The sequence below is a fragment of the Sebastes umbrosus genome, chromosome 11 (assembly GCF_015220745.1).
Source record: "Sebastes umbrosus isolate fSebUmb1 chromosome 11, fSebUmb1.pri, whole genome shotgun sequence".
NCBI classification, from domain to species: Eukaryota; Metazoa; Chordata; class Actinopteri; order Perciformes; family Sebastidae; genus Sebastes; species Sebastes umbrosus.
In genome coordinates, this window is record NC_051279.1 from 32,575,006 (window position 1) to 32,602,543 (window position 27,538).

Genomic DNA, 27,538 nt, shown 5'->3' on the forward strand with positions numbered 1-27,538 from the left:
TCGTGTTAACAAATGAAGGAATTCTGTGCAAAGAAAAACCGCTTGAGGGCTTTTATTTCGAAATGAAAGCAGGAAGTGTTGATTTAAACCCCAAACTTTATCAATTCTTGGAGCTCTCAAAGTGACTGCGTGTTCCACAGCACTGACTGCTCATATTTCAGAATAAAAGCCTTGTGTTAACAAATTAAGGGATTCTGTCTATAGAAAAAACACCTGAGGGCTTTTATTTTGAAATGAAAGCAGGAAGTGTTGATCTAAAAATAAGTCTTTCCTTTTTTCATCTCCGTAACATATTCTACAGATAGACATCAAAACTGTAGTAAAGTCTTACAGGTATGAAGTTAATATACAGTCAATAGATCACCTTCACTGTCTTTGGCATATTCTACAGAGCGGGCAGTGTGTCCTCTCTAATCTGTTAACATGGACGTCGAAATAAAAAACAACACGCCACGCAGCCACCACGTGCCTTTGACGCGTGTAGTGTCCACCACTTAAGGCATCAAAGTGGGAAAAATATTTTACATGTCAAAAACTAAAAATGTCGATTTTCGATGTGCGATAACAGAGGAAGCAAATTGCAAACAAAAAAACATGTTGAAGTAAAAAAATAATCTTTGGAAGGTTGTAGTGGTCACCTCTACGGTATTGGAAAGTAATGGATTACATGGCCATCAACTGCTGATTAATATATCAATAACTTTTTTCAAAGGTCTTTTAGCCAATCAGGTGACAAAAACTCTTCCTGATGACCAGCAATGTTCCTGTGGTCTGATTTTACCTGATGTAGAACGAGAACGGGGACCGGAAATATAGGAAAGATGTTGAAACAGATTTAATTGATAGTAACCACTACGTAGACGATGGTGAGGATGAGGACCCCGATGCCGAGTCCCAGGCCAATGTGGTTCAGTCTCTTGGCCATACTGCTGCTCCGCTCCGCCGCCATCTGGTCCCCGGCATAGTTGGCTTCACGGGCCTGAAGGTGAGAAAAAAAACATATACAGTATGTCAAATTAGACATATGAGTGAGGTTTAACAACAAAACATGCAAAACAGAAATGTAATCAAACTAATTAATATGATTAATGATGTAGTAGTAATACGGACATAATTAAAAATATATATATTTTATTTATTTTGCCTTCCAGCTATACAATAAAGGATCTCTGAAGAAGTAAACAAACCCAACATCTGACGGCACTGTTGTGTGTGTCAAACTCCGACACAAAGAGAGCAGAGGACAGAAGCCTTCAGGGAGTTACTCGCCAAACGGAAAAACCCGCATTTGGCGCTTGTTAATTTCGCACCCTGATTACAGGCATCGTACGGTACCTTTGGTACTGTAGAAGAAGAGTAGCGTCACGTTTTTGGGAATTTTGGCATCGACTTGGTTCTCGTGACATCCCTAAATGGGGTATAACACATGCGCAGTGTAACTGAAGCTGCGGTTGTGCGTTGCGATTGGCTCAATTTCGACGAGTGCGGACCAGATTTTACTGCGCATGTGTTGTATATTGACATCATACCAGCAACATTACTACAGTTTCAATGTCTGTATCTGTAGAATATGTTACGGGCATGAAAAAAAGTAAAGATTTATTTTTAAATCAACACTTCCTGCTTTCATTTAAAAATAAAAGCCTTCAAGAGTTTTTTTTTCTGTGGACAGAATTCCTTCATTTGTTAACACAAGGCTTTTATTCTGAAATACATGTGGAGGACAGTGTTGTAGAACATGCAGTGACCTGCACGGCTCCATGAATGAATATAGTACGGGGTTTTAATTGTGGATTATTACTATTATTTACAAATGAGCACACGTTTCTTAACCTTTCTCTGTCTAAAATAAATGACATTTATAATTAAATTAAATGGCCGTTATGAAAGATAACCCACGCGAGGGACATGCAGCAGTTAAGCGAGGGCAGCGAGGTCCCCGCTGTAACATAAAATCAATAAATAAATATCCCACTCCTAGATTTTTAAGCCTTAGCATGTCTTAAAAAAGGTGGTTGCTAACAAGTGGCTAAATGAGACGACTAAACGTCATCACGCCGACTCGTCCTCCTTTACAGCCTCGTTGTGTATACTCACACTCATGCGACCGTGGTGTAGTTTGTTTATCAATCAATTAATCAAACTTTATTTATATAGCACCGTTAAAACAAGTCAAATGCGATTCAAATTGTTGTACAGACGATGGACAAAAATATACAATGTTAAAAATGGATTTAGAGACTAATGCACAACAAAACAACCGATTTATAAATTCATTGAATAAGAAAGCAATATAAAAGATGGTTATTTAAGATAATAAAAGATAATAAAATACAAGGAAATAAAAATAACAATACAAATATGAAACTACACAAAATAAGCAGATTGTATTAAAATAATGAAATAAAATAAAATAAAATAGAATAAAAGAGATAATAATGATGAGCAATAAAATGTTTATAGCCTAACGTTAACTTTTTATTTCTGGTGACTGCATTTACACTTCAAAAAGAGTTTATATTTTGTAATAATCCAAAACCCAACGGAACAATCTCATAGAGTTTTAATCGAGGGAACCAGGGCGATGCTAACTTCCTGGTTGGCGTACGAAAATCCCTGGTCATCCCAAATACCATATTAGTGTCTAAATGAAGGAGGAAGAGAATACAGATGTCTTCAGATAAACTGTAATGTTTATCTCTCAATATTGGGATAAAACTCCATAAAAAAAGGAAATAAGAAGATTGATTTCTTAAAAAAAAGTAAATTATAAAAAGGAGGTTTCACTGGTGTTCAATTTTATCAAAACACATGCTGTTAGATTAGAACATGAAGCAGGAAACCTGTGGTCCATTTTAAAAGAATGAGCCCTGTGCCTTTAATGAGAGTACAGCCAGAGAGTACTAATCAAATCCCACTCCCACTCTCACTCCCTGCTACTGTGTATAACACTGAGTGTGTGTGTGTGTGTGTGTGTGTGTGTGTTGTAAGAAGGCCCTGCATCCTGCCATGCACAATTTATATAGAGGATGACGTCCCAATCCATTACTGTTCTTTACAATTTAAAAGGCAGCTCAAGTAAGATTGAGCGTCTTTGGTTTAAAGTGGTTCAGACAGGTAGATGTTTCATCTTCTGATCTGCGTTCAGTTTTAAGCATCACATAAAGAAGCTTTACCTCCTGATACATGAGAAACTTGTTGCATCATCTAAAATGTAACAGACATTTTGGAAAGTACGCCAATTCTCTTTTCTTGCTGAGAGTTACTGTTGATGAAAAAAAAATCAATACCGCTCTGGAATCTGTCAGTTAAATATAACGCTACAGCGAGGACACTGTTAGCTTAACTTAGCTTAGCATAAAGAACTGCAGCAGAGGAAAACAGCTAGCTTGGCTCTGTACCAAAGTAACAAGTTACTGTGTCTGTAAGAGCCAATTATGCACATATTTATATTTGGTGAAATTGTTTATGTTGGCATGACATATTACAGTGACCTGTACTATGAAGCCAGGTCAACATCCCCAGTGTATCTTCTCCTTATCTGGTTTAACTAACCCTAACAACCGAGATCACGCTAAACGGTCCTACGACGGTGGTTATCAACTCTGTAAATCAACTCAGGGATTCTCAGTCTGGTTATGAGCGCGTTCAAATGAACGGGGAGGTGTTTGCAGCTTCTGACAAATCACAGACATGGACAAGACTACTGACTGCAGACAGACAGACAGAGAGACACATTTTACAATTTTTAAAATTTTACGATGTATGAATGCATAAATTAACAGACTTATTAATTTAATGGAACACTCAAACGTCAGTTATAGTCGTCTAGATATAAATAGCTTTCAGGAGTGTAAAGGATGAATGGATTACACTTCTTTATACCCTGTGGCTAAGATGTAGCGTTTATTACTATTTCAACCTTCTTTCAGCTGCCCCCCCCCCCCCCTCTCTGGTGGTATGAAACGGACTCAAGACCAAGTAAAAAAATAAATATAAAAACATAATTCAAAGCGGTAAACACCCACAGCATACAGCCAGCTGTCCTTCCTGCATCTGTCAGTTTAAACTGTGTTGTTTTTAGTTTGATTATGACGGTAACTTCTTCATATTTGTGTAATATTACCATACGATCTGCGCACAGAGCTCTAATTGGTCAGTAGGTGGTGCTTTTATACGAGTTGATCTCTTATCTGGAACACAACTGTTCAGCATCAGTTACCATGGCGAAGAAGTGATCCACATTCCTAGGACGGAAAACCCTGAAGTTACCTCACTAATCCAAAATCCTGCTTCGTAGTACAGGCCTCAGAAGTCCTAGTTTGCACAACAGTTTTTGTATAGTTTAAATAGCCACCATGTAGGATTATTATGATGTTTACCATTTTCTTGTTATAGTGCTAGAATATACATTTGATTATTTACGACAGGATATAGCGCCGTAAGGCAGCTTTTCGGTGCGCATGGTAGAGGGAGGTTTTTGCAAGATGCTGTGAATTCTGCGTAGGTGTGGATCGCAAAAAGTTTTTGACCGTGTTATACATAGCGTAATATAGCGTTGAGGTGAAAGTGTGATAATGTTTAACGTATGTAACATCAAGTCGGTAATGGACCAGGCGAGATGCAAGTTTGATGGAAATCACCTGCCGTAAGCGTTGTTATTGCTTTTCAAATGAATTCTCGTTCAAGTTTTCCATGCCTCCTGTGACTACATCGGGTCTTCACAAAAAAGGATTGAAATTAAGTGGATAAAATGTTTTATATATACTGTGGTCAACTATTTCAACACCTTAATGCTTCCTACTAACTATGACCACATGTAATATAACATCAACTATAATCATCTAATACTGAGCCCTCAATTAGATCCAATTTCCCCTGTTATCCTCCTTCTACATTATATTTTAATACCGGAACATTTAGTCAGTGATGATGAATTACAGCAATAAGATTACAGTGGTAAACAGTGCCATTACTGCTACTTGATAAATCTCCCTTTAAGGTTAATTTTGAATAGATAAAAATGTGCGATTGATCGTGATTAACTATGGACGATCATGCGATTAATCACGATGAAATGCTTTAATCGATTGACAGCCGTGTATTAAAGGAACTGTTTGTAAGAATCAGAAATGCTTGTTAACAGCGACACCTTTGACTGTTAAGTCAATGTAAGTCAGCGTCGGGCTCTCGCTTGCTCGCTCTAAATAGACATGAAGGAGCATCGCTCAAAACAGTGAGGCGACACACGTCAGCTAAAAGCACAATATCACTCTATATTTCAGCTGCTTGGCAGTAATGTTAGCTGACCAGACGAAGGTGTCTCCATGAATCAGCGCTGATCATAGTGTCGGCTTTTCCTGCCTCAGCCTCCCGACCGCGGCCGGAGGGAACAGGGGAGACACCGGAGTTTTGGTCGGAGACGATAACGTTTCTCTCTGCGGAGCCCCGTCACTTCACAAGACACGGGAAACCTCTGTTGATCTGGAGGAGCTGCAGCAGTTATTTCTGTACAAACGTCCACTGTACATTCACTAGATATTCTCAGAGCCACGAACTCTTCTGCAGTGTGGAGTGTGCACGCATACACGTGAGGTGGAGCGAGCCGAGTGAAGGCAGGCAGAGGAGCAGAGGAGCAGAGGAGCATAGACTCCAGTCCTGGAGACCAAAGCTACGGTCTCTCCAGCGTCCTCCGACCGCTAGCAGTATTACTCCAAAAGTTCGCAATGGATTTGAATGAAATGTCTTGGAGGGGTGGGGTGTGGCACAATGAACAATCCATTAGATTTTGGTGGCGATCTGGATCATGATCCGGATTCCGATCAGCCTCAGCATTAAGACCACAGGGTATAACACATGCGCAGTGTAACTGACGACGCGTTGATGACGCGTTAATGACGCGTTGATGATGCGTGATTCTGCCTCCTTCTGAGAGCAGAGAGATACGTGTGTGGATGTGTGTGCGGGAGCTGCTGGTCGTCCGTGGTGAGAAAGAACAAAGCGGTTGCTGACGGGATGAGAGACAACGTAGTGTAACGTTATACAGACATAACAAGGCTGCTGAATGAGAGAGGCGTCCGCCAATACGTTACACGGAAACACACCGTGTTAATAATAAGCCGACCACCTCACGGTACCGCCAGCTGTGAGCTGGGATCTGTTTGGTCTGCGCTCTCGAGTGCCATTCGAGTTTACACTAAAGACACGTTTGATCGCGAGAGAGTTTGCGAGATTTCCGTTTTTTTTAGTGGGGACTCTTGTTGTTAATGAATGGGATCTGTTAGTGTGTAATGTGCTATTTTGTCCAAATCGTTGCTCTCCACACACTATAGGAACAAAACTGTTAAATGTAAAATAACATGTTGTTCTGCGTCTCTCACATTTTGAAAATCTGTTAAGATTTGATAAATCTTTTAGTGTGGGCTGGCCTTTAGCTTGATTGGATTATTGGCAAAATATTCCATGGGATCATGACATCTATTACAATGTGATTTACAAAAACACATCCACATTTCTGTGGAAAGTCCCAGAGAGAAGATACTCAGCATGTCTCTGACCCTTCCCTCACTGCACAAAGAGGTCAGAGGTCAGCTGCTGGGCAGCAGCTGGTATTCAGAGCCTCGTTAAGGGTCTTTTCAACAGTGCGAGTACTTAACGCTGCCTTCAAATGGGGTTGTGTTCACCAGAAGAGTCCCCCTTATGGTATTCACAACCACGTAAATGGAAATTTTCTGAAAGCTCAGAGTTCACAAGCTGTGGCCCATGTTGCCGTTGCCTAGCAGCGGCGTTCTTATGACTTAACCACTTGGACGCCGAGCATGTTGTGTACACGACTTCTTATGTGGTAACCACAAGCTCATGAGTTCCATTTGAGCAGCATAATAGACCAGAGACACAGTATATAGATCTAGTTTCAACAGCTTGGGCCCATGTTTACTTCCTGCCAGCTTATGGCATTCACATACACTCTAACAGGAAATAAACTGGGACACACTGGAAACGTTTACACATTTACAACTGTGAAATGGTCTATAGTCAGGGGCAATCAGACCATCATGTGTGTGCATCACTGCTACGTACAGTATGGATTTATACAGTGAGGTTGGGGAAACAAGGCAGGAACAAGGCAGTAAAAGTCAGAGGGCAATACTCACTTTTTACTGGTATTTTACTATATTGCAATAATAAAAGAACACTTGTGAAACACTTCCCATAATATACTGTAATATAGATTACAGAAAGTAAAAAATGGAATAGCATGTTCAAAAAGCATGAACAGTGCATTTCTGTGCAGAAATAACTTGATTTTAAGATTTAAAGAAAAACAAAAAAAAGGGCTATCAATTAATATAGATGTATATATATATATATATATGTATGTATAGCCCTTTGCATGCAGAGAAAACGACCCTTTGAGCTAAAAAAAGGCAACTTACAGTGTTTGTTTTAGAAATATTGGTGCCTTCAAAAGAAACTTGTGAGCTCGTGTTTACAACATGGGAAGTCGTGTACACGATATGCTCGGCGTTCAAGTGGTTAAGTCGTGAGAACTCCGCTGCTAAGCAACGGCAATATTAACGTTACTGTTCATATCTAGAAGCCACAGAGGCTAACAACTTAGCAAGCTAGCAAGAGGGTAACATAATGCATTAAATGCAAAGGCATAATGACAGAGGAGAAAGATGAGGCCGTTGGGAATATCAACATTTCCCTTAGACATATTATAAAATTATGAAGAAAAACAATAAACGACTGAAATTACAATATAGTCACTTATTATGCACCGAAAAATAAACTTCCGTGGCCTCCGCCATTTCTGACGTCAACAAACACGTCACAAGTTGTGAGCTCGGAGCTTTCAGAAACTTTCCACTTACGAGGTCGTGAATACGACGGGGGGGACCTTCATATAGACCAGGGCTCAGCAACCTTTACTATCAAAAGAGCCATTTCAGGCAAAAAAAACAACATTTGATCATTGTGATGAAGGTAACACAGCTTATAGTCTATGTATATAGTATATACGCCTAATGCAGTGAGGGCCAAAGTGCAAATGTACTGCGGAGTATTAGGGCTACATTGAGGGAAAAAACATCTGGGATTTCCAGAATAAAGTCGTAATATTACGAGGAAAAAAGTCATAATATTACGAGAATAAAGTCATAACTTTACGAGAAAAAAAGTCGTAATATTATGAGAATAAAGTTATAACTTTACAAGAAAAAAGTCGTTATATTACGAGAATAAAGTCATAACTTAATGAGAAGAAAAGGCGTAGCATAACGAGAAAAAAAAGTCGTACTATAACAAGAATAAAGTCATAACTTTACGAGTAAATAGTGTAAAATTACAAGAATAAAGTCATAACTTTACGAGTAAATAGTGTAAAATTACAAGAATAAAGTCATAACTTTACGAGTAAATAGTGTAAAATTACAAGAATAAAGTCATAACTTTACGAGAAAATAGTCGTAAAATTACAAGAATAAAGTCATAACTTAACGAGAAAAAAAGTCATAATATAACGATAATAAAGTCATAACTTTACGAGAAAAGAAATTAACACGTAAAATTATTTCTTTATAATATTATGACTTTTTTCTCTTTTTTTCTCTTCAATGCGGCCCTAATATTCCGTCGTACTGTCGTACCATAGACCTACAACAATGATAAATGAAAATGTAAACAAAAAACAGTTATTCATTTCCACTAATGTTTTTTAAAAAGCCACAGGGAGCCACTGGAGAGGGGCTAAAGAGACGCAGGTTGCTGACCCCTGGTGTAGACTCTTATCATGAACACGGTAAACACGACCCCATTTGAAGGCAGCATATATTCATATAGCCTAAAACTATAATTCAGACTGCAACCATGAAAACATGTCTTGTAATTGGCTACAGGCTATATGAAACAAATCATAACAGGTTATTCAACAACAACTATTAAAGTAAAGGACACAAAACCAGCTGGAAAGATTCACTACTACTGTGGTAAGCTGTACAAACTTTAATCAAACAAAGGTCCGATTTCAGGAAATGAAAATGAATTTCCAACCGTCGATAAACCCCCAGCTGTGCTACACTTCCTCAACAACCGTTATCACGGCCGGCCAAGTATGTGCGTGTTTAATTTCTCCTCTACACCAAAGTACCTGACATGTGATATCAGTCAGAAACACTCAGCAGAGCTCTGCTTGGAGCTCAAAGATAAAAAGTAAAGTAAATACTGAACCTAATGTGGGCCAATGCTCTACATACTGTACGCTTATTATCAAGCTATAAAAGCAATTTTACACTCTTTTTGGGGGTGTTAATTATCAAAACCTCTGAGACGCTGACATTACTGTCTTAAGAGGCTGTAGCGGACTCAGTCTTAACGCTAGAGTGAAGATACATATATTGGTTTCATATGAAACTAGAAAACCCAAGGAGGCCATCGGTGGCCATTTCCAAAGGGGTCCCTTGACCTCTGACCTCCAGATATGTGAATGTAAATGTGTTTTATGGGTACCCACAAGTCTCCCCTTTACAGACATGCCCACTTCATGATAATCACATGCAGTTTGGGGCAAAAACTATTTCGTCAATTCTAAAATGGTGTATTTGAATATTTCTGCATACTGGGGTCCCTTAACAGTTTTGGAATTCCATAAATTAGGTCTCACTGTAAAGCTGAGACTCTTGTGGATCCAATGAGCCCAACTGTATTCATGTGTGATGATGTTAGTCCCCATAGGATTCATTTCAATGTAGTGAGACCATTTTTTTTTAAACTTGACCTAAAAAGCAAGAGAGCCTTACTGCATTATATTCCATTATATTTTTGTAAATATTCAGATTTTTGTGGTTTCCTTTACATAAATAAACACATATCCACCATAACTTGATGCAGAAAAGGCAGACATTAGTGTAAAATAATTCACCAGAATGCAGAAAATGAAGTGTTTGACGCTTGATATTTCCTGGGGGAGGAAATCCAGACCCCTCCGCTTAATATGTGTCCCCCCCAATGTTGAAACAATTGGCACATCCTGGAATCGAATTGATCCTAGAATCGCCCTGGCTATAAAACAGGAAGTAAAAACATAGCAGATTATAGAATTATAAAGCCACTAGTTTCAAAATTTTAATTGTCAAGTCAATTCCAGTGGATAAATAATAACTAATAACTTCAACTACAATAACAACAAAAAGGTTATGCTTTATATTCATGGTCCATAATTTCCTAATCATTTTTTCTACTGACAGGGAAATAGAGACAGTGTTCGATGGGTTAACTACCAATTGATTCATTCCAATTATTACCTAGAGCGTCTTTAGTTGCAAAAAATAGGACATTTGTCCACAGACAAGCATACAATTCAACCTATACGGAGAGTTCAGTTTCCGATAATTAATAAACTCTAAATTAATATTAACTTGGGGTAAATCGAGCTTTTCTTCCAAGCAAAATAAGGAAAAGCATTAGTACCAAATTACACAAGTTTTCCGAAGGAAACTACTCCCAATAAATGATTAACAACAGAGGAGGGATCCAGCTTCTATTTTCATCTCTGGTTAAAACAAATAAAAAATAAAAGGACGCCCTATTGAATCCTCTCAGAATAAAATAAAAGACCTTGACTCGGGTGGATGTAAGACTCTTCAAGCGCTTCTTTAGCACTGCTGCTTGAGTGCATCTTCGTATCCTTAAATTATATTATACAGCCTGATACGCTGGTGCTTAAATTGTATTTGATGCGTTTTGCAGATTGGCTCAGCTTTCCTGCTGCAGCCTGATTGGCTGCCGCCTGTCTGCAGTATTATCTCTGTGATTGGGCCCGTCTGGTTGCCAGTGTCTGTTTGTGGTCTGCTGTACGTGAGAGCAGTCTGAGTCATAGTGAGGAAGGATGGGGATGGGGATGGGAGAGCAGGGGGCTGATATTTGTGAGAAAATGGCAGAGAAGCAGAGCTGAATAGAGCTGATGAAAGAGAGGAGGGAACGGATACTAAAAGCCTGCAGGGCCTCACTCACACACATAAAAAGATAGTCAAGCTTGTTAATTCAACATGGTAAAATGTCTGTCTTCACATCACTTTGACTGTTTGCTGAAACATTTCACCTCGACCACCCCCAACCTTCACTCCCACTTGATTCAACCTTCATCTGATTGGCCGATGGCGAGGTCAACGGGGGGAAACGCATTCCACTCCGTGACGCTGCTCTCTCTGGTTGACACACGTGTGCCTGTGTTTTCGTACAGTTACATACAGATGCAGGGACACAGGCTCTGTGTTCTGCAGGTATTTTTTAAGGTAACCACGTCGCTGCTGTTGCTTACGTAATAGCTAAACAGACGTAACCTCGAGGCCGAAGCCTGTTTCAGGGACGCCTGCCTTCTGAGAGTCAGCTCTCAGTGTGATTTTCAACTTCAAAGGTTGTCTGGGTCGCCCTTTAAAATCCTCCATCTGTGATTTATTATATAGTCTAGCTCTCTGGGGTGAGAAAGAAAAAAAGACACTGCATGTCGTTATCAGCATGAGTGAGACACTGTGACAGGCAGACGTCACAGTAGTGGATGACTCATTTCACCTTAAAGCTGCTGCAGTAATCAATATTTTATACCAGCAGTTGACCAAGGCCCATTTCCAATCCGGTCCTTCCCTACACCCTCCCACTCTGTTTGTAGTCACACTCACAGCTCAATGAAGCTCCCTTCTTTAAAGCTTCAGTAGGCAGAAATCTTTACAGCAGATGTTGTAGGATGAAATACATTTATTTGATGACCGTGCAGAGCATGGGACAATGGCTTCACCTATGTGTTAGTTTTCCTTTTGTTTAGATCCCCTGTGGTGGAGAATGTTGACACCTGGCACGGGGATGTGTTTGAGGATGTCTGGACTACTTTATAAGTCTGTATGTAACTCGTTGCAGGGCGCTCTTTCTCATTAGGAGAGACACCATGCATCCATGCATGCACACATTAAAGCCCGTCAGAATTGATGCACAAATATTGTGTTTTCATGCATTCTGCTGCCTCTCTCTCTCTCTCATCACTAGACAGCAACTGATTTTAAGTTGCCACAACAGAGGATTAATTCAGTAGTCCACTTACAGTGTTCATTTGGGCTCTTTTCACACATGAAAACATCTGGAAAATCATTTTAAAACTACGTTAGACTAACGTTAGCTGAATTTCTGTTTTGTTTTTTACTTTACTCACGTCGTGATAATTTGCCTCGCAGACTGTTTGCTCTCCGGCTGGATACGTGAGGCTGACGCTGCGTGCACATAGATATCATGACGGGGAAAGGAAAGTCATTTTCTCTGAATGAGAAAACGACAGTGCACGGGGAAAGCACCTGTGGGTGTAGCCGCCCTCGTCAAGTGGATTGATAGCGCCTGAAACTCTGCCGAGTGCACCGCAGCACCAGCAGCTCACGCAGACCGGTGTCCATCTCCCTCCACGCCGCTTCTTTACTAATAAAAGTGCTAAAAAACACTTTAATATAACGTTTGTCGTCCTTAAATACAAGGTGCAAATCCTTAGTATCCATACAATCGATTTTGGGGTTTCAAATCGATTTTATATCAATATACGTCTCCCGTGAAGGACAACTTGCCGAGTACCTATTGATGTAGTTGGATCGTAGGAATATAAATCGATACATCGATGTAGTAGATGAATCGTTACACCCCTACCATGTTGTGTTTACAGTTTGCCCTCCAAAAAAAATGGCCAAATCAATGAATTAGTATTGATTGAAATCAATTAATGCAGGTTTAATAAATACGGATGTAAGATTTAAATACAATGGTAACTCATCAATTTATTATTCAATTCATCATTTCATATCAAAACTGAGAGTTTAAAGAAATGAACAGTTGTTTTTGGTAACTGTTAACAGAGATTCAACACTACCAGTACCTCAGAGTTAGAGCCTTCCAGTAAAGAGATATGATTACGTCTTTTACTGTGTGTCAGTCTGATGATACATTTGGAAACAACATATTGAGGTAAGTCTTCCCAAAGTGAGATAGGGTGGGGGTGGTTAAACCTCTGACACATAATCAAGCTAACTAATGTCATCCTGTTGTTGTTAGGTCAACTGTCATATTGAGCAACGAGGGAAAAAACCCTGTTAAACAAACATTTACATGAACTGTGGTCACAGCTTCTTCAGTATTTCACTATTCACCTGGAACACAGAATTCATACATTTATAATATATATTAGAGAATATTGGTGAATATAATATTATATAATATATAAATATTACAATTAAAATTGAGCTTTCTTCAAAGTCTTTCCAGATTATTTTTAAGGGGGTCAAAGTTCATGCAAATTTATTTTAACACCACTCTTTAACGCATTAATGCAATTTGTGATGTTTAGGTTGCAGCGAGATTTAAAGCTAGAGTGAAGATACTGGCGATTACCTATTTTAATAGATTGATAATACAGATATGACAATAAATGCAGGTTTGGGCCAGTCATAGTCAAGTCAGCACACTGACAGCTGTTGCTGCCTGTTTCTTGTTGCGTATTGTGCGATTAATTACAATTAAATATGTTAATTATTATTTTTCTCTTCTTTTATCTGCTGTGTTGTCGTCATGGATTTGATTTCAGTTTGCATCAGTTCCCGCACGCCATTCTGCTGAGTACTCAATGACCTCACAGCCTCCCTGATTGACATGCAACAGGTGTTTGACTTCATGTTGTTCTCTGCAGCTCAGTGTGTGGAACACATACTGTAGCCGCCTCCAGAGGGACATGAACTAGCAGCGTTAACAGCGTGCAACGCTCCGGAAACGCAACGCATTCCTGAGGGTTACAATAATTGGACTCGTTCTGATAGTCAGCTGGGAAACGGCTGTGTGCAATTTCTCATGAAATGGGAAGTTTATTAGTGTAACTTGTAAAGAGGAGAATGGTTGGTGAAATACAACGACTGTGCAACAATCATGTATTTTCATCTTTTCATCATCTGCCTTCTGGACCACGATGTGGTGTTATTCAATCATTCGCAGATTTAGAATTTGAGTTGGTCAGACATTTCACATTACGTCTACTGATCATTAATGTAACTGGAATAATGTGAGGTGTGTTTTAAGAGAAAGTTCTCGGCAGTAGAAGATTAATATTATTCAAAACCAGAAATGTTATTTTGCATGTTTGCATGTTACCGTCTGGATGTTCATCCACTGTCAATAAGAGCTAATCTGTGAGGAAGAGCTCATGTTTTGGGGAAACAAAGGGCCGTTTGACGACGCCGTCACAGACGCGAGGAGTGGCTCGGAGCGAGACAAACGGAGCACTGATGTTGGGTCCCGACAAAAGCGTCTCTTGTCCGGACACTCCAGAGAATTCAACTCTCAAATCTCAGCAGAGAGTTATTCTTATTGTCCTCAAAAGAGAGAACTGGCACGCAATAGTGCAGTTAAGTCTTCAGACTCAGAATCACTGTTGTTGAATTTTAAGTCTTCTCAACCTTTTGTAACTTCAAGCAGCAGTGGGTAGAAAATGGAGTAAATATGATTAAAAAAAGTTATTTTTATAAAACGGTCACTATATCCTGACAGTTATCTGAAAAAAATCATGTGCCTCTGTGTCCTCCGGTGCTCCTAACGGCATCTGCAAGGTTTCACAGACCGGGGGACAACAACCAATCAGAGCCGAGCTGCCGTCTCTGAGCAGCTGTCAATCACTTGCTTAACTCCGATCAAACGGTCAAACTAGGCAGCGCTGATCAAATATGAATCAATATTCTATTACTGTTCTGTTACTCCTCAGATGTTCTCGGAATCATCTTGTAGTGTACTGTTGAGCTGTAAAATGAGAAAGTTTGTGACCCGGCAGCCATGTTGAGATCAGTTGAAGAAATACCAAGCACCGCCCACCAGCCGGAGCACAAACTTCCTCATTTACCAGCTAAACAGTGCACTACAAGATGTTTCTGAAAACATTTGAGGAGAGAAATATGCATTACAGTAACAGAATATTGATTCATATTTGATCAGCGCTGCCTAGTTTGACCATTTGATCGGCGAGTGATTTACAGCTGCCTCTGTTGAATGAACAGCCAATAGGAACGCTCTCTCTCAATGAAATGATCTGTGATTGGTCAAAGTCTCCCGTCACGGGAAAGTCTGAAAACAGACCCATGAGGAGGAGCAGAAGTCTAGTTTTCTCTCAGAACACTTGAATTACAATATGCTGAATGTCATTTTTGCCCAGTGATGCCAGAAACATTCTGCCTACTGTAGGTTTAAGGCCTACTTCCGAGGACCACCTTCCCAAATAAATGAGAAAAAAACATGACATGACAAAAACAAAGGAGAAAAAGTAAACTGCTTACCTAATTACATCACTTTATTAGGAATCCAAATTGTAATGTATTCAGGTAATTTCCTCACTACACCCTTTGGAGCTTTTACTGGGTTGTCTCGCACATCTCTTTTTCATTTAAAGAACTCTATTTTGTGTCACTGCATCAGAGGGAACGTTAGTTAGTTAACAGTGGCAACAGTTAAATGCCTGAGCGATGAAATGAGACCAGCAGCCAGCTCCGTATCTCCTCGTCTGTTATTTCCCGCCTTGTTTCCGTCTCTGCCTTCTTTTCTGTTTAGCTTTCCAGCTATAAACTTTGATACACACCCGGACAAAAGCATGACTGTCCCTCTTTGTCTCCGTCTTCTCTGCTCCCAAGTATTGCCAACTTTCCTCCAGTTGTTTTTATTTATCTTTATATCTCCTTCCTGTTCATCCAGTTCCCTTATTATGTAGCCACATAATAGAATAATGGGGACACATTGAACTACCCACTAACAGGCACCGTTTCCTCTCCCTCCTCTTCGCCACTTTGTCTCTTTCACTTTTCAAGGGAAATCCAGGGAGGGTCCCTGACCGCGTTGCCGGACTGATTAGATCCTCGTGACCATGCAACAGCTACCATTCATGCTATTTAAAGCGCTATTTGCAGATCATTTAACAGTCAGTGTTTGTGAGTAGAACCGCATACCATGTCTCTTGGGGTGTGACGCTACGCAGTGAAACACCATTTCCCTGAGAAATAACAAACCCGGGAAGGATTTGGTTTTAAGAAAATAGAGAAAACTGGGAAAGTGTGCCTCTTCCTTCCTGTGTGTTAGTCATTTTCATCTCCCAACAACCAATGTTTTTTTGAGTGCCGTGTTGCTGTGTCTGAACGGGAAATTCAAACATTTGAGGTTGCAGCAGGTTGATGTTTGTGCTCTTGCAGGGTTCCCTCACACTTCTTGGCTTGGTCTGTTTATATGTGTTTGAGTGGGAGACGCACAGAAGAGACCGGAAAAGACAGAAGTCAACAGTAGTCCAAGTCCAAATTACAGGAAACACTACAACAACAAATGATTTTCAACTGTTAACCCTGCAGGGTTGAATACCGTTAACTGAGATCCTTGTATTTCACAGGAATAAACGTCAAAAAATACACCCTTTGTCCACAAAAAACAATACTGGTAGGATCCCAGGATTGTTTTATGTCTTCAACCGTGTAACTGTGCTGCTGCCTATCGTGGCCAGGACAGAGAGTTTTTAATCTCTTAAGTAGTTTTTACTCCTGATTAAATAAATCAATCACCCCGATCAGAGCAGCTCTTACAGTCACCCTGCAACCACATTGTCTCGTCAGCGCTGTGTGATAAATCAGATATTACCAGTGACAGTCTTCTACTGAAAGCCAGTATGAAGCGTGTAATGCATCATGGAAACTGTTACAGCTGTGTACATAACAGCTGAGTTCTTACAGTATGTACACAGCTTTGTGTCGTTTCTCTTCTTGTTCCAGACCGGAAAATCTACTTTAGTTATGTCTGTTACTTAACTAAACTACACTTTTGGTTACCTTGATAACAAAGTACATTATATATCTATTCAACCTAACAACAATGTGCACGATGCATTAACGCATACATTTCATTTTAGACTTAGTCTTTTACATTTCATTTTCTTTTAGTGAGTTAATCTATTGTTTGAGGGCACATCAGGCCTCAGAGAAAGTGACTCCGGGACACTCATGCATGTTCTGTTCATTCATGCAGCTACAATCTTACAAAAAGCATGTCCAAAAGGACTGTAACGGTTCTCTTGAGAAAGAATAATTTGATTTTGGGAAACATGTCCGTGTATTTTAGTCTCGTGTTCCAATATCTGACTTCCATGTTATGAAAGAGGAACTGATGTCATGACCTGTTCTTCTGGTGGACGCTTGCAAAGGTCTCTATCATTTTGTATATTGTAAGGGTCATAATAAGATCTAGTAATGTGTCAAAAATTAATGCAAATATAAAATGTAGATATAATAAAGTAATTTTCGATCAATTTTGAGGTAAATATTGGAGTACCCATTTTTTAATGAATACATTTTTACATTTTAAACATTTTTAATTAATAAAAAAACAATTTTAAGGTCCATGTTCTGTCATATATTTTTTCATTACTTTTCCTGGTGTTTTAGATTTTTGCCGTGGTATCGCCTCGGTATCGAGGTATTTAGGCAGGGTATCGTATAGAAGTCCGAATTTTGGTATCGTGACAACACTATAAGGAACTGATGATAAGATATGTTAATGGAGAGGATGAAACTACCTGGGTAAGATAAGGTAAGATAAGATAAGATAAGATAAGATGAACCTTACCATATAAGGTATCAAAGCAGCAACAGCAGCAAACAGAGTGAAACACAGGAGGTACAGTTATACGAAAATGATTAAAACAATAAATAGAGATATAAAAGATACAGAGTGAATGGGTGAACATAGTGTGTGCAGTCCGTCAATAAATAAATGTAATATGTACTGTACATATGTGCAGTCTATAAAGTGGTATATAGGATGTATAGTGTAAAGTAAGTGTAAAGTGCGCCAGTGGTTAGAAGTCCAAGGTGGTTGCAGATAGTGCGTGTTTATTAGGTAGAATCAAAATGTCACTTTGATAACAGTGTCCGGATTAGAAAGAGACTCCATCTCTTTTTGTTATATGTGAAGGAATAATGTTGGAACGTTGGAAGTTCTGTTAGAGTTATCTGTCACATTTAGTTCTGCTAAATGTAAAAGCATGCACTCTGCAGGATGGGACTACAGGTTGAGTAACTGAGAAACCAGGAAGACCGGAAAAGCACGGTATCCGGAGTGTACGTACGTCATACCGGGGTTTATCACAAGGCTTTACGAGCTAAAGCTGAATGAAACTAAGTTCTGTTTTTAACCCTTTCAGGATCATGCTTGATCTCACCACGTCTGTGCAACAGCCACGACTCAATGAGCGATTAAAGATGAATAACGCTTCAGTACAGTTATACTTATAATTAAATAATACCAATAGCTGAGTTTCAGTACTAATACAATTTTCAATATTTCATTTTAAAGGGACTATTTGTAACTTTCAGAAATGCTTGTTAACAGCGACACCTGTGGCCGTGAAATCAACGAAAGTCAGCGTCGAGCTCGCGCTTGCTCGCTCTAAATAGACATGGACGAACATCGCTCAAAACAGTGAGGCGACACACGTCAGCTAAAAGCACAATATCACTCTATATTTCAGCTGCTTGGCAGTAATGTTAGCTGACCAGACAAAGGTCTCTCCATGAATCACTGCTGATCCTAGTGTTGGCTTTTCCTGCCTCAGCGCAGGCTCAGGCAGCGGGGCTACTCAACGAGTTACGTTATCGCCTCCCGACCGCAGCCGGCAGCCGCAGGGAGACACCGGCACCCGGTCGGTGACGAGACGACAACGTAACACGTGGAGGAGACCCGTCACTTCACAAGACACGGAAACCTCTGTTGGTCTGGAGGAGCTGCAGCAGTTATTTCTGCACAAACGTCCACTGTACATTCACTAGATATTCTCAGAGCTAAACTAACTCTTCTGCAGTGTGGGGTGAGCACGCGTTCACGTCTAGTAGAGGTGGAGCGAGTACGCGAGAACGCGTGCGCTGTCTGAGTGAAGGAGAGCAGGCAGCGGAGACGAGGCTCCAGCCACACGTGAGCGCGCATATGCGAACGCGCATGTGTGGCGACCCACTACATTTATACGCTTAAAAAGTTACAAACAGTCCCTTTAACAAATATGAACATGTTTTTTTCTACAAAAAAGTCCCGAGTGTAAATATTGTCCAAACATAAGCAGCTGACAAGATGTTAACATTTTAACTCTTATGATCCAATTGACAAGATCAAATTTCTTCTTCTCAGAATCATAAACCAGAACGCGTCGACTTCATACTGCTGAAACCAGCCAAATCTTTCCAGTGACAGTGGTATCTCCTCTGTCCATTGAGGATAAATGCTCATAAATCTGTTTAGACGTCACATAAATCACCTTATTACCTCAGACTTTGCGTAATAATTACCAACTTCTGACTTTTCCTCCGATATAATCCAATGACTGTTGTCTGTGCGTATATGGTAACAGCACAAATAGAAACCTAAATGTCAAAACAACGTTTGGCTAACAAGCACCAGCATATCATCATAACAAACTACAGTATTGGTGTATATAAGCAACAAAAACTTGCAGTACAGAAATGACCAACAAGACTGGATCAAAACGATTGAAAACTATACATACTAGTTTGTCAGGAAGGAGTTTAAATAACACTCAAACTGTCGTTAAATGTTGGCGAGGAAAAACTGTCATGACCATTTTCAAAGGGGTCCCTTGACCTCTGACCTCCAGATCAGTGAATGTAAAATTAATTTCCAATGATGGAAGTGATGCAATGGCACAATCATGAAAAAATGATGTCTTTGTCTTGAATATTTCATTTAGTATCAACATATTACAGCTTTCTTCAAAAATACATATTAGGTTCAAAACAATGTGCTGATATTGACGCGTCAATCTGTTGTTACTGAGCCAAATCCCATATCCCATATATCCTAGATGAGTAGCTACACACAAACAAAATGGGGGGTAACTGACTGAGTTTCTCTGCATCATGCAGGCCGAGTCAGCTCCGTCCTGCAGCTCTGGGTCTCACACAGTATCTGTTCATTACTGTAACAGCGTTGGAAGCAGAGCACCAAACAAGCTGATGGCTGAATAACTGCTCCACATTACAGTCACAGTATTCTGTCTCTAAAGACGCAGACACAGGCACCAGTCAAATGATCTACTGGCCATAAATGAACTTTAATGGACTTTGCTCTGCACATAGTAACCGGAGATTGATCAATAAAGAGCAGAGAGAGGACTGGGCTCTAATATAACGTAGGAACAACAGAGACAGCCTGTTTTTACTGATCAAAAGACAGAGACTCAGAAACAACATGTGGCTGGGACTCTGTTTGGTGTGTTGCTTTCAAACATCGAGGTAAATACTGGATGCTAAACGTGGACTCTAGAGTCTAAAAATAGTTTAACAACTGCTGCTACTATAGAAGGCATGCCGAGGCCTAACCCTGGCACACACACGGCCTAAACACAGTGTGGTACATCGACAAGAAACATTAAATGACTTGGTAAGATGTATGTTTTTTGCAGTGTGCGATATATTTGCATACTTTTGAGCTCTCGTTAATATTTAAAGATTCATCACCCCACACATTCTGCAGAAACAAGCCAAGCCACATGAGAAATGTACCATATTTAAAAGACACTTCACAGCACCTTTAAAGCTTCAGAGAAGTCCACTTTCCAAGTAAGATTCCCAGTGAGTGTACTTAAATGTTTTATTTGGCTTTAAATTCGTTTTAAGAAAATGTGTAGGAAGTCACACTTTTTTTTCCCCCTCTGACGATTAAACGCGACCACATGGAAACAATCAACCCACTCTCCACCTAAACACGTGTGTGCTTTCCTTACGCCGCACCACTTCAATGAGACGCGGTGCAAAAACAAACTCATTAACCTTCTGAGTTAACTCACACAACAAAAATATACGACTACCTAGAAACGGAAGTAGTTCTCGAGTATTAAAAAAGTATTGCAATACAATACACATAGCAGCCATTTTGAATCCCCCCCACTGTAATGATTCAGGAGCATAGGAAACGTCACACCGTGATCATCGGCAGACCAACGTCTGAGGATCTCAAAGAGCGAGGGGGCAACATGAGGCAATGTCATATATATGTGTAACCCATTCCAGGTTACCTCTCTCCCAATACAACATTCAGGACCACGATCAATCTCCATTTTATATCTGACCCCGTCCTCCTAGCTCTCTTCCTCACAGACTCCCACCTTTTCCAGTAACTCTCATTCACTTCCCCAAACTTGGCACTCTTGCATGAACACACACTCATCCACCCACACACACGGGTTCTGCTGTGTCCTCTATCAATGATTTACAGGTGTTGTACATATTCACCTTGACTGGACTAGACAAGATGTTCAAATGTTTTCCCATCATCTGCTCTGCAGCTAGAATACACACTGTGGCAGAGATCACCTCATTATTCTTTAGCTGAGAAGCATGAACTTTTCATATATTTATATTAACCTCTTAAAGCCCTACAGGGTGCTGGGAGGTGTGGTTTGCCTAGACAGGCATGTCCAAAATAAATCAAGAAAAGCTCCACAGCTACCAGGTCTATATGTATGATCTTGGTCTCTATGGATAGGTAAGAACTCAGAGGATTCATGTCTGAGTAAACTTCGATGAACCAAAAGAAAAATCTACATTTTTATCCTCTCCTAAAATGTTTTCTAGATTAGACAGTGGATAACATCATTATAGCAATGATGCCATACACAGAGACGCCACTGAATTCATTCAGCAACTCCTCGACTACAACTGTGCCAAAGCAGATAGAAATAACACAAAGCACATAGATGCTACAAAGGTTTTAGTCAGGAAAGGACCAGGCGGACTTTCCACTTGGCACACTTGGATACCCAAAGTGTGCCAAATGGGTTTTCTACCTCTTGAAAGGGAATCTGGCTCTAAAATACTCCTGATATCCACTACAGGAGGCTGTGTGCACACAATGGAGCCTTTGGCCGTGACATTTACCCCGTGCATCATCACATTCTACCATTGTGCATCATCACATTCTACCATTGTGCATCATCACATTCTACCATTGTGCATCATAACATTCTACCATTGTGCACAGTAGAAAATCAACAAAAAACTGTATAATTTTGACTCCAGATGGAGTAGTTTTATTATAATAATGAAATATGATCAAGTAAAACTTAAATAATAACAAATAAGATCAATAACAATGTAAATAAGATAACAAAAAATAATCCAAAGTCAAGTATGTACATTCAATACAAAAATATTATAAAGTAAAAATACAATTTCTTGTGCCTTGATTTTGTAACTAAAATATTGAAATCATTGCCAAGCAAACATTGTTTGGACAAAATACACTTTGTTTTAGAAGCATTAAGGCCTCGTCTTTTAGAAACTATTCGGAAACAAGGCAACGCCCTACCCCCTACTAAAGTAGGGCTAAATGTTTTGCCCTTTTAGAACTAATGGAATTAGTCTATTGAGCACAATCTAGCTTGTCATTAGCTCACCTTCCTCAGGATAAAGTCAGTAGAAGACAAATATGGTCTGTCTTGTTGATGCTTTCCAGGTTTTAAAAACTTCATTACTTGCTTGTATTGCAACACCTGTACTCTGTGTCCCCGGTGCAAATTTGAATTTCATATTAGTTAAATAGTTTTCGAGTTCTGCTCCGGAAACGAAATAGAAGTCGAAAAAATGTGGGCACCCTGGACTTCTAACCCCCAAAAGGCACAACTAGACCACACTGTCAACAATCATACCTAATGTGAAGTTCCTCAGTTAAATAGTTTTTCAAGTTCTGCTCCAGAAACGAAAGTGTGACACACGAAAGAACGGAAGGATGGACGGACACGCGGAGCGCTATATACCCCCGACTACGTTGACGCGGAGGCATAAAAAGACCACCACAGCACTTTATGAAGTTTTTAAAGGCAGTGTTATAACACAGAGCTTAGCCAAACCCGGTACCGGGTTCTCATCAATTCACTGTCATTACCACGAGACACAAAGTACAATTTTATCGCAAAATGCACAATTGTTATGCTTAACTGTTACAACAGTTAACCCGCTATACTGGGATTACTAGACTTATTTCCATCTATGCAGTTCATCATTAGGAGGAGTTGTTTTTACTCTTTTTTTTTGAGTATTCAGACTTTTTGGTCAGTACTTATTTTTTATTTCGAAATGCTATTTACGTTATTCTTACAATAATTACCTTAGAACTACCATAGAAGGAGGGTATGCTTTCACCGGCGTTGGTTTGTTGGTTTGTTGGTTTGGAGGATTACTCCAAAAGTCTGCGATGGATTTGAATGACATTTTTGGGAGGGGTGGGGTGTAGCACAATGAACAATCCAATTTTTTTAAGCATTACGATCAGCTAGAACATTAAGACCTCTGGGTTTAACACATACGCAGTGTAACTGATGACGCGTTGATGACGCATGACTTCTTTCCTTCAGAGAGAGAGACAGAAAGGGGAGTGGGGAACAGCTGTAGATTTTGCGTTTTTTCACATTAAACTCGGTGAAATTACAGTTGAGTTCGACCAAAACACACTTGGTGATTGTTGGAAGGAGTAACGACGGTTTAGGTGAGTTTAATTTTGCTTCTGTCCAGTTTGAAAGAAGTGTTTTACGATGCTCCGCTACGTACAGCTGATCTCAACATAAACAAAAATACACGTGGATGATGGCACAAGCTGAACGGAGAGGGGGGCTGAGGTCTGCGCTCTCCGAGTGCCATTCTAGTTTCACTATATTTTGATTAGATAATTTAAAACAATAGAGAAATTGTTAGTTTATTTTACTTAAAGGTCCAGTGTGTAGGATCAGGTGGTATCTAGCGGTGAGGTGAGGAGAAGTGAAGCCTCTCCCGTGTGTCAAGTGTGTTGGAGAGCAACGGTGACCGAGGTGTGGTGTACGTGGTGTACGTGGGAAGTGAGTGGTGAAGCAAGAGAGAGAGAGAGAGCGCTGGCGACGGGAGCGAGTAACGTTATCGACTCCGGCCCAAGCAAGAAAAGTTAACAGAGTTTAGTTTTTCTGGGCTACTGTAGAAACATGGCGGTGCAACATATCAACGGTTCATTTTAAGGTAACGAAAACATAACAATTCTTATTATCAGGTAATTAATTATACACTAAAGAAAACATACTTATTAACATTATATTCCATTTCTGCCAATAGATCCCCCTAATTGTTACACACTGGTCCTTTAAGTATGATTCATATTTATTAGTTTAATGTATTTTGAAATGTGCATCGTTCAGCTATAGCATGGATTCTATATCGGAACATATTCAGAGTTAAATAACTCGGATTTGGGTTGGGGGACATTTTGCTTTGTGTTTATGTGCACCAGTCCATGTAGAATATGAATACAAGTGAATCAGACTCACTGAGATGGAGTAGATGAGAGCAGCAATCCCAAGCGGCAGGCAGCAGCACATCAGGGTGAAGATGGAGTAGCCCAAGTAGTCGTTGACGGGGTGTTCCAGCGGGCCTCGAGTCACATACACCGCGGGCTGGACAGTGACATAGGACGGCTGTCCTGGGTACTCCTGACCCGTGGGGTACTGCTGTTGTCCAGCTGGACCTCCGTACTGCGGCGGCGGGGGTCCATAGCCCTGCAGGCCACACACAGGAAAAACTATTCAAACTCACTTTCAGTTACAAAGAAAAGAGGTTTTAGAGGGGGAGTGAATTACAGTAATCTGGGAGGCTTCACAGGAAACGAAACTACAACTCAACCAGCAGGCACTCAGTGATGAAATACTCACATGATTAGGGATGGACAGATACAGAGTACCGATCCAATACTACTGTTTAATTAATAAGCTGCGTGCCTCACTGTGTGGAAGAGACTAGGATTATTACTTCATGTTTAAGGCAACAACAGCTTGACTTAAACATTGCTTTCCTACCTTTGTAAAACAAAATGTGACCAATAAATAAATAGATAATATAACATAAATTTAGTGAACTGTTATATATTATTATAATAATACATTTTACACCAACAACTTGGCAAAATTAAGTGGAATTACAATTCAGGTGTAAACCTTTTTAATGCAGCAACAAATTGGTATTAAAAATAAAAAATTCCAGTATATAATATATATAAACTCGGAAAAAAAAGTTTGGAAATTTGTGTTTGGTTGATTATTTCTCTGTTGTTACAATGCTAATTGGCATTGTATTTTACATCGTTGGAAAGCCTGTTTATTTACCTTCACAATGATGTCCAACTTGTAAGAATCATGCATTTGTGGGATGAGCAGCACAGCTGATTATGTGGGTAGTAGATATACTCCCATATGAGTTTTTCAGAGGATACGTGTGCTCCAAGAGACACCAGCAGAAAGAGCGCAAGCACCACATTTAATAGTCTTTCTGTTATATCTATATTTATATTACATATTACATTATATAACATTATATGTACATAATATTTGTGCATCTATCCATTTTTTTGTATGTTTTTTTATTGTTTGGATATGGGACAAGCCCCCAAGAAGAGCGCCGGTCTGATGACAATTTTCGTAGTGGCCAAACAGCGGTACTACAACTTTTGTGTCCGTCACGTGATGCTATTGGGCCCAAAAATACTTTTTCCCATAGACTTACAACGGGAAAGAGACGTCTGTAACTTGGTAATTTTTTTTGAGGTGAATCAACTTCCCAGTGCGAACACTTGAATAGTTCTTATTTAAATCATTAGGTCCTAAAAGTTGTAAAACGCACTAACAGCTGAATCCAGAGTTATTTCCCTTCCTCCGTTCACGTGAATGAGATCCAGGTGTTAGCAAGCCGTGACAGCACTGTGACAGTTGACCGTGACCCCATGACCGAGCGGACGCTACTGTGCCTGCTCCATGGGACCGACGGATGCAGAAGATCCAGGTACTTTGTCAGACGGAAGTCGAGCCATTTAGGCTTCATGCGCCACTGAACAACTCTCATAGGAATTTTTTCATTATACATTCTTCATACTATTATATTTAAATACACATTATATATTATATCATATGTACAGTATATTTGTTAATATTTTATCAATTTTATTCCATACATTGCTTGTGGTCATCCACGTGCACATGTATGCGTGAAGGTATGTGTAGACTACCTTATGAAATGTTGGGTGTCACTTTTGACCAAAAAAATATTGTGTTCATTTTAACTTGAGTTTTAATAAATGTGTTTTAATCCATGAATCCGTGAAAAATGGCTGAAAATGAATTATTATCTTTAATGCCCTTTTTCTCAAAAATAATGGTTGATGACAGTAAAACTTTTGGAAGAGCATAGCTCATAGAATATTTGGTGTAGAAAGATAATCTTGGTATTACCATAAAGCTGAGACGTTCCTCTTTACAGACGTACAGAAAAATCAAAGTGTGTATCTGAGTCAAAGTGACTCAAAAATTATGGAGCAGGTCACATAAATGAAAGAACAATCTGTGATCTGAGTTTTAATTAATTATTATCTTGATATGATCGAAGTCTGTAGGCTAATTCATAATTTAAACAAGAGATTTTATTTGACACCAACAAGTCTGAACTAGATACTTCAGGATGGGTTAACTGAAAAAGTAGGTACTTTCAGTGGTGGTCTCTGGTTTACCATCAGCAATTACAGCTGATTTAGTTATAATCAGCAATAAATAATCATTAATTCAACTTGAATATTTAGATCCTCCATATACTGTATATGAAAGAACAAATTGTGATCACCATTTACTGAGTTTGATTTAATTATTATCTCGATTAGATGGAAGTCTGTTAATAATTTAATAATAATATTAACAGTAAGCACTTCTTCAAGGAAAATAGGCAACTAAAGATCATCTCAAGAACCTTTCCAATACTAACGTGTTCATTCAATAATAATAATATAGGACAGAAAATACAAATAGAGTTCTTCATAGTCCCCACATCTACGGCAATAATTACATGGAGGAATGAGGTTCAAATTGCGAAGAAAACTCTAGAAAGAAATTAGCATTAAAATAGATAGTCATTGTCTTAAATTAGCATTAATATAATAGATAGTCATTATCTTTTCTATCATTGTAATGGGGGTGTAGCATCCCGTTATCTGCTACTAAATGATTCCACTTGTTGTTATTAGTAGATGTATACATCTATATCTAATAGAGGCCCGGTGGTGGTGGTGGTGGTGTTGGGCTGGTTACCTGCTGCTGTGGAGGGTATCCCCCCGGGCCTTGCTGAGGGTATCCCGGGCCTGGCTGAGGGTATCCCGGGCCGGGCTGAGGGTATCCCGGGTAGGGCTGGTCCTGGTAGGGCGGAGGGGGATTGTGGCCCATGGTGGACTTCTCATCGGACCAGTTGGTTGGAGGAGCGTTGGGAGACTTAGTGGGGTCCATAATGAACAAACAAACTGGGTTTTCAGACGAAACCAAACTCCCTTTTTAGAGCCGTATTATTCTTGAAGTATTTAAGGGTCAATTTCTCCCGTCGCAGAGTTTTCTTTTACACCCTGCTGCTACAAAGTGAATGTCCAAGTGCGGACTGGTGTTTCACTT

The 27,538-nt window shown here is 39.7% G+C and overlaps 1 protein-coding gene across 1 annotated transcript; it reads right to left on the reverse strand.

The window, feature by feature from the left end:
• Positions 1-247: 247 nt before the first annotated feature.
• On the reverse strand, positions 248-27,538 carry LOC119497253 (calcium-binding protein P-like). The gene is made up of 3 exons (XM_037785230.1): positions 27,188-27,538; positions 24,392-24,619; positions 248-979 (listed from the first exon to the last, which is right to left on the reverse strand). Exons 1-3 carry the CDS (start codon positions 27,377-27,379, stop codon positions 836-838), a joined length of 564 nt encoding a protein of 187 aa, XP_037641158.1. The 5' UTR covers positions 27,380-27,538; the 3' UTR covers positions 248-835.

Coding starts and splice junctions, on each gene's coding strand:
- LOC119497253 (XM_037785230.1), bottom strand. CDS start 27,379: ATGGACCCCACTAAGTCTCCCAACGCTCCTCCAACCAACTGGTCCGAT. Junction 24,620..27,187: donor GATACCCTCCACAGCAGCAG/GTAACCAGCCCA, acceptor TGTGGCCTGCAG/GGCTATGGACCCCCGCCGCC. Junction 980..24,391: donor CTCTCATCTACTCCATCTCA/GTGAGTCTGATT, acceptor TCTCACCTTCAG/GCCCGTGAAGCCAACTATGC.